This window comes from Limulus polyphemus, unplaced genomic scaffold (genome assembly GCF_000517525.1).
Source record: "Limulus polyphemus unplaced genomic scaffold, Limulus_polyphemus-2.1.2 Scaffold1322, whole genome shotgun sequence".
NCBI classification, from domain to species: Eukaryota; Metazoa; Arthropoda; class Merostomata; order Xiphosura; family Limulidae; genus Limulus; species Limulus polyphemus.
The window spans coordinates 217,263-227,527 of NW_013666932.1; the positions used below are offsets into that span (position 1 = coordinate 217,263).

Below are 10,265 nucleotides of genomic sequence, written 5' to 3' on the forward strand. Positions count from 1 at the left end.
ATATAGTTACAAAGATATTAATTTCATACGTTACCAAGAAAGTAACTAGCTTCTACAGTTACCAAAATGATAATGCTCTATATCAATCTCAACTAAAACAGCTTGCTCTGTTATTACTTTCAGACAAGGAATACTATCTAACTGACACCAAATAGCCAGAGTTAGTTGCTAATAATTTATAATTAGTATTTTAGCAACAAGATTTAAATAATATAGCTTGTATATGAACATCATAGGAAAACACAAATATATGAACATGTTTCTCAAATCATCACTTCAGGCAATCATATGAGAAAGAAATAATTACTGTTTCCCTAACAGTTGAGTGTAACTACTGATGGTGCTTTGGTTACTCTCGACATAAGCAGCAAGACTCTCTCTTGAAGATAATGGTTCGTATGGTGATCGTACTTCTGTTGGAGTATCAGGATCAGAGCCAACATCTACAATTGTATCCTTAGACAGATCATTTTGTCCTTCAAGTACAGCCGTCTTCTTCTCTTCATCTACAGTGTTCTCTTCAGTTTTGATTGGTTCAATGCCTTCCACCTTTGTGAATAAATATTCAGAGAAAGTAGTAGGGCCATCTGGAGGATTTGTTTCAGCAGGAATATCTATAATGAGTGAAGCTCTTTCCTCAGTTGTCCCTACAACATCCCATTTTGAATCCCCATGGGACTTTTGCTGTCCTACACCTAACTGCTGATCACAATTTACCTCATTCTGATGATTCTTTAAATTATCATTCATGGAACTAGAACGCAATTTTCGACATGGTGTTTTCAGTGTGAAGGTGGGCATGAAATTTCCTTCTTTTTTAGGGGTTTGTGCAACATTCTCAGAACTGCTGTGACCAATCAACATATTTAAAATCCTGCTTCCAGGAAAATCTGGGAAGACTTTCATGCCTGACTGAGATCCCGTTTCATCAATGTTTGGAGTGGTTGGCTTCTCAGGTTGAGGAAAACCTGGATAAAGCAACTCTGTGCTGGGACTGACTGGGGGACTATTGTAGATGTTTCCTTGTCCACCATCTTCTTCTAAGATGGTTTCCATAGGAACAAATTCAGCTTCTTCTGGATTAATGCTACAATTCAAGAGAAGAATATACAACAGTTGCTATTTACATTCTCTTGTCATAATTTCCACAATACATAAAAAAACTTAATGCTAAAAACACAAACATATAGTTATGTCTAAAACTGTGTCTTGGTAACAATACCAAAAGAAGAATGTAAACGTATGTAATGCTCAAAATACATAACTATTAAGTTTTTTAAATACTAATGTTCTAAAACCCAACAAAAAATTATTTTAGTCATAACCAAGATCTCTTTATTTCAGTGAGAGATTTTTATCAAGATAAATGATATGAAAGTGGATTTTCAAGGATAATTGGGAAAACTTTTCTTAATCATTTAATATAATCAAAGTAAAACAAAACAGAATTATTAAACATCATCTGATAACTTACTCTAAGTTGACAGCAGAGCCTAAGTGAGGTTGAGTGCGAAGAGCAAATGATGATTTTGTGTATGGAAGCTGAGGCTCCAGTTCATCCCAGTACTGATCCTTGATGAGGCGAGGATGTCTTTGACACATCTCATCTACTATCAAGAATGATATCTAAATGGAAAGAAAATTTCACAAAGGTTACTAAACACAACATGTGGTACTTATTTTATAGTACAGTTAAACTTTTAGAAAACCAGCACAAATTTTTATAATGTCACCAAATCATTAGAAATAACTACAACAATAGCAAAAACAAGGATATTAATTGAAAGCAAAAGCACAACTTTACTTGAATATTGTTATTAAAGTCAGTTAAAAAGCTTTGTTTTAGTCCTAAGAAATGAGAGAATGTGGAAAATAAAAAATAAACAGAAAATTAAGTTTTACAATATACAAAAAAACATCAATAATTATATAAAAAGGGGTACAAGTATAAGTAATGAAAGCTATTAATTAACTGATGAATTTCAGTCACTTGTAGTTCTTTAATACCACACCTATGAGATGTTCTTATTAATGATAAGAAGAAAAGCTGGTGCATTACAAATACTGTATATGTGTATATATTTCATTGTCAAAAGAAATCATATGACAGATACATACTATAATTATAAGAAAGCATACACACCACAAGGTTTCTGTCCAAACACCAATTCAATTCAAAGTCATCATCGTCTTCCCCAAAAGGATTAATTAACTGTTCTGCTACCTATTAATTAGAAATAATGTTTTCATTGTTTCAAAATTGCTTAATATTTTTTTAAAACTACGTTTTGATCAAGTACAAAATAAAACTAGCTAGTTTTCAAACTGTTAGAGGTAAAACATTATAATATTTACGAATTATACTATGATAAATGTAGACAGTCAAAGTTACTTACTTTTTCAAATTGTGCAAATAGGGGGATTATAATATATGGGTTAATAGTTCTGTGCTTATAGTGCAGTGCCATCTTTTGAAACAAACATTAAAAAGTGAGTTTAGAATAAAAATTCATTCATAAATACTTTTTCATATGTTATTTTCACAGTAATCTAACTGATATCCGAGTAACAATTCCTTGAAAGCTTTTGGTCATGTTTAAATTATTGTTTTCAGATAGTCAACACACAACCAAAAACTTTCCTGGAACAGCTGTTCATTCATAGACAAAAACTGTCTTTAAACAACAAAAAAAACTGTCAATAATCTAACCAACACAAAAATGGCAACTCAATAAATGAGAGTATTACTAATTCTCACAATTACAGTTGAGTTCAGCTCACAATCACAAATCAAGTAGATGTTTGTTTCACATGTTACACTTCTGATTTATAATAATTTAAGTCATTTTACTTACCTTTAACCATCCCATGTAGAAAAAAAATTGCAGAATTGTGAATATGGGAATATAAAGATCTACTTCATATCCAGGATATCTTTTGTCAGGATCCAAATACTGTCTCCCCATAACAGATGCAATGAAGTATGTGTAAATAGCTAAAGTCACAACCTATCAAAGAAAATAATTGATGTTTAGTCATCAGTGTATTTCCATGTGCTCTTATAAACAATCTTTACAAACAATTACCGTACTTCATTGGTATTATTGTTTTACATAACTGTTAAAATTGTACGTGTACACTGAGTCATGATGTAGTGAGTCAATCTGAACAGCTAGTTAGACTTAAGAAAATAGTACGGCTGTGACACACACTGAGACATTTGTATTTGTTGTACAGTGAAGTGTATGAATATAGTTTAATAGAAATCTTTGTGAGTTTCTGTAAGCAAATATGAAAATATAAAATGTTAAGCTAGCTTTTCTAGCTTAGTCTACTAGAAACTCAGATTACTGCATTAAGAGGTTTTTTGTTTTTTTTTAAATGGCAGTAAAAAGAATTCCCCCCCCAAAAAAAAATTATATTTTCCAGTTTTTACTGAAAATGCATACCTTCTACAAAGACTACAGTTTCTACATTTCTACTAAGATTTAAAATAAAAATTTTATATTGATTACATTAACAAAACATAGCCATGACAACAAAATAATATTCATGATAAAGAATCTACGATTGTTTGTTTCTTTAACAATTGTACTCAAAGCTACAGAAAGGTTATCTTAATATGGTTATCCCTAATTCTGAACTGACAAATTATAGGAAAGGCAGCTAGTTAACAGAATCCACCATAAACTCTTGGGCTACTCCTGTATGATCAAATGCTGAGATCTGATTGTCACTCTTATAGTATGTACATGGCTTCAAAGCATGGAGCACATTTTTGTAGCAGGGAGTTTTAAACAATGAAATCTCAGTTTGAGTCCAGACATGCCAACCACTAGGCCTGGCCCATAAACACACAATTTATGAACAAGGGACCTTTAGGTCCATCTAGGCCATCCCATCCACTGAACTAAACTTTAAATAAAACATTCAAAGCCAGCCATTCAAATATTTATCAAGCCTTCTCTTATACTTCCTTAAATTAATTGCATTCACCACATCTGAAGGCAACCCATTTCAGAAGTCAACCACTTTTGTTAGAAAAACAAAGCTATCTTATCTCAACCCTGCTCAAATTTATATTTATGTCCCTAGCCATACTACTCTCACCAATAACTATGAAAAAAGATGATGCATCAACACTATCTATACCCTTAATGTTAAACACCTCACATTCCCTCTTACTCTTCTTTTTTTCAAGAGAAAACAATTTCAGAAGTCTCAGTCTGTCCTTGTATGACAACCTATCCATCTTAGGTATTATCCTAGTGTTTCTCTACTGAACTCTTTCCAACAATGTCCTTCCTAATGTAAAGAGACCAAGAATGAACACAACACTAAACGTGGCCTTAACAATGAAATTATAACCACTTTAGACTTGTCTTTAATATTTATGTAGATACAACCTAAAATCATATTTGCCATGCCACTAGCAACAGCACGTGGCTTGGATGGCTTAAAAACTGATTAACTAGAACACAAGATCTTTTTTTACTTCCATAACACTATTAAAGTATTTCTAGCCCATTTCTTTAATTTTTTTTCACCCCTTTTTGGAAAATTGGATATTTGCTACTTAAATGTCTGCTTTCAGTTTCTGCAACACATTTTGTCAAAACACCCCTACATATCCCTCAAAAATGGTATTAAAAATCATAATCTTGGGTTGAAAATTAAAATCTTACTCTAGCAACTACTCTAACAACAACTTGTGGCAATTCACAACCTCTTTGGTGGTAATTTTCTAAATTTTTGTAACACAAAACTCAATGCATAATAAAGTGGCTGGTCTTAAAAGACTATAACAATGTTGAGACTGTTTACCAACTTCACTCTGCTGAAGCTACAAGAGCTTCAACTGAACAGTGTTCAACTCCATGTGATACTTCTTTGACTACTATGTCCACTCCTTTGTCTATTACAAGTTAGATCACTCACTAAGGTTTTATTTACTGCCAAAAAGTTTAAGAGTTGGATGAACTTTCCTTTCATTCTACATTGAAGAAATTGCAATGGAAAGTAAGAAGAATGTCCAAAAAATGGGTTATAAGCACCTTACAGTTATTCCCATCTACTCATAATACAAACTAGGATCTCACACGCATTGTCTTGCATTTATTATAATTAATAGCCATTTGACATTTATATATTTGCCAAACTTCCCAAATAATCCAAATCCTTTTGTAAAGCAGTAGCATCCTCTTCACAGCCAGCAACAACCAAAACCTTAATAGCATCAGAAAGTCTAAATTTATTGATCACTAGCTGGAGTACCCATCCTCTGGATGAAAGTTATGCAAATCCATGATCAATGAAAGGTTCTCCGAGGACATGAAAGGTTGCTTCCCTTATATCTAATTGTAAAAAATGCCCATAAAAACTGCAAAATGTATCTCCCCATGGACCTGACAAACCTCCATACCAAATTTGGTAAAGATCCATCAACAGGGGGCAAAATAGTAGTAAAAAATGCAAGAACACCCATAAAAGCCACAAAATGCAAAACTGAAAATTTGTATGTATCTCCCCCATGGACCCAATGAACCTCCATACCAATTTTGGTGAAGATCCATCCAAACCCTGCAAAGTACTTACATGTACATACAACAGACAATACTATAATATTTATAAAGATTCCATCATTTATGTCATTCATATAAATTACAAAGAGCAAAGGTCCTAGCAATGAGCCCCAAGGTAACCCACTTGTAATACTAAACCAGTTTGACTGAACTCTATCGATAACAACCCTCTGTTCTCTTCCATCCAGTCAGTTTTTTTTATTCAATGAGCCAGTCTACCACCAACATATATAGAGATCATATTTTTCACAAACCTTTATAGTAACACATTATCAAATGTTTTCTGAAAACCGAGATACACCAAATCCACACCCTTAGTCTCATCTACGTAAGCAGTAATCTCATCAAAAAATGTTAAAAGATTAGTAAGTCAAGATTTTCCTCTAATGAAACAAATATTGACTATCCAAAAAAATTCTAAACTTTGCTAAATGACTTTTCAAAGCATCTTTAATCAGACTTTCCAAAGCTTTTCCCACCACTGACATAAGACTAATAGGCCTATAAATACTAGGACAATTTTTATCAACTCTTGAAAAGATGAGTAACATTAGTCGACTTCCAATCTTCTGGCACCTGCCCACTATTCAAGGACTTACAAAAGAAATAGTATCAAGTGGCTCAAATGTCCAAGCCTTCATTTTCTTCAAAACCCTTGGAAAAATATCTGGTCCAGGAGCTTTATCATTCTTTAAACTTCCTAATATTTTTTTCTTAACAAGCTCAGGATCAATGTGATCATCTTGTTTTCATCTAGCACATGTTCAAGATGAAAAAAAATTAGCTTAAGTCTTTATAAGAAATCAAAGAAAAAACAGAATTTAAAAGCCCAGCCATCTCATAATTAGAAATCAACCTTCCTGTATCATCACTAAAAGGCCTTACTCACACACTTTGATTAAATGTAGTCAAAATCTATAAACTACTGCTAGAAAGGTCAATTATAGTCAAAGTCAGTTAGATATAATTGTTAATAAGAACTAAACTATTTGCAATTGAAGATGAAAAACACACTTTAATACAAACTTTAACTAGAATGGAGAGTTTATGCATTAACTGTTCTTTATTAAATAAATAATTTCAATTATTTAGTCCATTCTATCATTAATTCTTACTAAAATGCATGTCTCCCAGTGACAGCTTAAGACTCTAAAAATTGGGTTTCAATACCCATAGTTGGCAGAGAGCAGACAGACTAGTGTAGCTTTGTGCCTAACAAAGAAAGCCAAAATGAACAGAAAACAGATTGTCCTGCCATCTAGTAGTGCGACTTAACATTTCTGTCAGAATTCATTTTGAAGGTCTAATCAGTTAAGTAAATTTCCTACAGACTATTTCTGTCCTTGACTAAATAAAATTACTTAAAGGCGTGCCAGCTGAACACTAGATATCTACTAAATCAGTCTTAGAAGTAACACCCACTTTGACTCACCCTTCACAAGACTTACCACACTAAAGCTTAATTCACTCAGAGAAAGAAACAAACTTCATTACTAATGATAATTAACCATATTTTATCTACAGAAGTTAGAATATAGCTAGTCTTCAGTCTGAGGTTCAAAATGTTTTCTAAAGACATCTCATATTTGACAGATCTATTCTGTAGGTAAGTACAAAAAATTAAAGCTCAAATAAAATTCTAATCACTTGTATGTGTATGTCAAAAAAAAACAATGATAACAAGTTTGAAGTACTTAAAAACCACCACTCACCTGTGTATAGACAAGAGGGATACTAATCCAATCATAACTGAATAGCATTCCACAATTCCCACGAAATGTATGCATTTCCTGAAAATGTATTTTATTGTAAGTTACAAAATAAACAAATGTTTCTTCACAAACTTCATTATCCATAAACTGCTGTTTAAGGTTGCTTATGTACCATAAAATGCTTATATATTTTTTTACATTTGCAATTTCATTGTAGAAATCTCAAACTATTCAAAAAATTTCTTTTTTCTTTTTTTTAACCCCACAGTACAACTGTTACTAGATTTATAGGTTAGTAAAATATCATTTTAGTTCATTTGTTTTAAACTTTCCATGCAAAGGTCAATTCTCCAGGGCTATCTGCACAAAGTGATCCCTAATTTTGAATGACAGACTAGAGTGAAGGCAGCTATTCAATAACACCCACTGCCAATTCTTAGGCTACTCTTATTTAACAACATAGTGGAATTTGACTTTCATTCTTATAGTGCACCTGCAGTCCCAAAGTGTGAAGCAAACCACAAGCCCTCAGAGTTACAGTCCAAGCATACCAAGTACTATACCATACCAAACAGTTCTGAAATAGAGAACTTGAAGTTACAATATACTTGATGGTCAGTAATGAGTTAAGAGCATTTTTTTTTTTTTTTAGATCAGTGATTTCAATGTGGATTTTCTACTTACTTTGATAAAATCAGAATGATAAATACATTTATTATATATGTAAAATGTGTTATGTATGGATCTTAGAAGCACCTCATAAGTTTCATAGTACTTGTAAACAGTGTACCACACTGAAAACTTACATTCATTAGATTACTCAGAAGGATATCATCTTTTATTCGGCCTTCCTTCCTAGCACGCATGGCCAGAGCTGTGAACCACTGGGCTGGGATCCACCATTTTCCATGGACAACTGGAATTTCATCATACACCGTACGCTCCTCTTTGGTCATCAAGCCTAACAAAAGGTGGTTGAACGTACTTAGCACTTAACAATAGAATACAAATACTGCTTTTGAACAACAACTCTTCTAACTCAAACTCTTCATTCATTGATGTTTACTTATGTTTTAATAAAATTTACGTCATTAAGGGCAAGATCTAGTTTTTTCAACATGATTTTACAAAATAGCACTTGTAGAACAATACAACAAAAATATTTGCCAATAGGAGAGATGTATTCTGTTTAGAATATTAGCTGGTAAATTAAGATCAAACTTATGACACTAAAGAAAACAGAAAGAGCTTCTTTTACAATTAGCTAATAAACTATTTACTCATATTTGTATACATTAATTCAAGAACACAAGCACTTATAGAAAGATAGTTTATTTACCTTCTTAGTAACCTGCTTACTATACATTATGAATCTATTTCTGTTACTGGAAAATTTTACATATCCTAAACTCAACAAACCATAACTTAAAGGAGAGAACAGCCTAGAACATAAACAACTGACACATAGTATTGCTAAATAGTGACATCTTTAATCTATTTGGCTCATAGCCAAATGACATTACTCAGCAAAAAATGAGATGAACAAATAAGTAGTGTTACAGAAATTTACAAGTCAAATATTAAATAACCTTGAATAAATCAATTCTCTCCATACCTGCTTCCTCTAAGTGGTCCAAAGTAGGGAAACGTTTTTTCACAGCAGTGCTTACACCTTGAAATGTCAACACAGAAAGCAGACTTAAATAACGAGCAAGTGTTCGACGTATCATGCGGCCTCTTTCATCCCTACCATGAACATATGCTGATATAAGCATACAAGGCCTGTAATATATAAAATTTTATAAGTTTCTGCTTGTCATGTACTAATCATCTATGTATAACTTGAAAGCTCAATAAGTTTTCTTTTATATCTAAATTGTTATTATTTAGCTCCTACTTACAAACATACAAATAAACTGTTACCAAGAGCTACACCAAATATAAAAGATCTTAAGAAATTGATGTTCACTTTAAAAACATGCTACTTTTTAACCGGTTTTCATAGGAAACATGAAAACATCTAATGTAAAGAACTATGTACAACAAATATATATACAGAAAAATATTTACTTTACACTGTATGATACTCATTTACAGAAGTTATCTACCACACTTACTTATCTGGCCATGGAAGAGACATGAATTGCTGCCACCAACGAGAAACAACAATAGACACATAGAAACCCAGCACGAAAGACAGTGGAATAAGATTAGTGAAGGCTTCACAATAGAAAGCCAACTTCTCAAATACACTGAAAAAGTACAATTGTATGTATATGCATTTTATTAAGAAATATTATACATAAAAAAGTCAACTTAAAAATCAGATCTGATTGCAGATATAGCTCTTAAAATACCTAAGAAATATTTACTTCAAAGAAAACAACTAGTCCAACTTCACTAAGAAAAAGCTTCGATTGCACTACATTTAATGATTTTGATGTGTTCTTCTTCACTTAAAACAATCCTTAATCATGCAACAAACATTACAAAAAGTTTTTTGTATAACATTACCTCTTTCTGTAAATAATAACAAAAAGTGTAATTTTGATTTCAAAATCACGATACTTAAGATGTTTTTTGTATCATATCTTTGTGATGACAATAATATCTAAGATGGTGCATCAAATAGGAAAATGAATAAATCCATCATTACAGACACTGTCTTCTATGTATACTACAAGCACTAGTGATCATCATACATCATAATTTATATGTCACTACAGTGATAATTATTATTATTTACATATTACTGCCTATAGGTCAACCTTGTAAATATTCTGCACAGATAGGAACTCTAATTCCATGCAAGTTGAATGAAAGAGATAGTTTCATACCAACCCAAACAATAACTTGCCTTGGTTTTACATATAGTAGTTTCTTAATATACTTGAGTGTTACCAGCATTAGATATACACTGAGTGGTCACAAGTAAATAGACACCTAATTTTTCGTCATTTAACTGATTTAT

The 10,265-nt window shown here is 32.1% G+C and overlaps 1 protein-coding gene across 1 annotated transcript in view; it reads right to left on the reverse strand.

Annotated features, from left to right (window-relative positions):
* Positions 1-6: 6 nt before the first annotated feature.
* Positions 7-10,265, reverse strand: part of LOC106463088 (bestrophin-4-like) — an 18,892-nt gene continuing 8,633 nt past the window's right edge. The window contains exons 3-10 of the mRNA XM_013923057.2: positions 9,412-9,546; positions 8,910-9,076; positions 8,101-8,255; positions 7,295-7,372; positions 2,856-3,008; positions 2,144-2,224; positions 1,475-1,626; positions 7-1,087 (exon numbers count right to left, since the gene is read on the reverse strand). Coding sequence (XP_013778511.1) covers positions 304-1,087; positions 1,475-1,626; positions 2,144-2,224; positions 2,856-3,008; positions 7,295-7,372; positions 8,101-8,255; positions 8,910-9,076; positions 9,412-9,546 — 1,705 coding nt within the window. The 3' untranslated portion in view covers positions 7-303. The remainder of the gene's footprint in view (positions 1,088-1,474; positions 1,627-2,143; positions 2,225-2,855; positions 3,009-7,294; positions 7,373-8,100; positions 8,256-8,909; positions 9,077-9,411; positions 9,547-10,265) is intronic.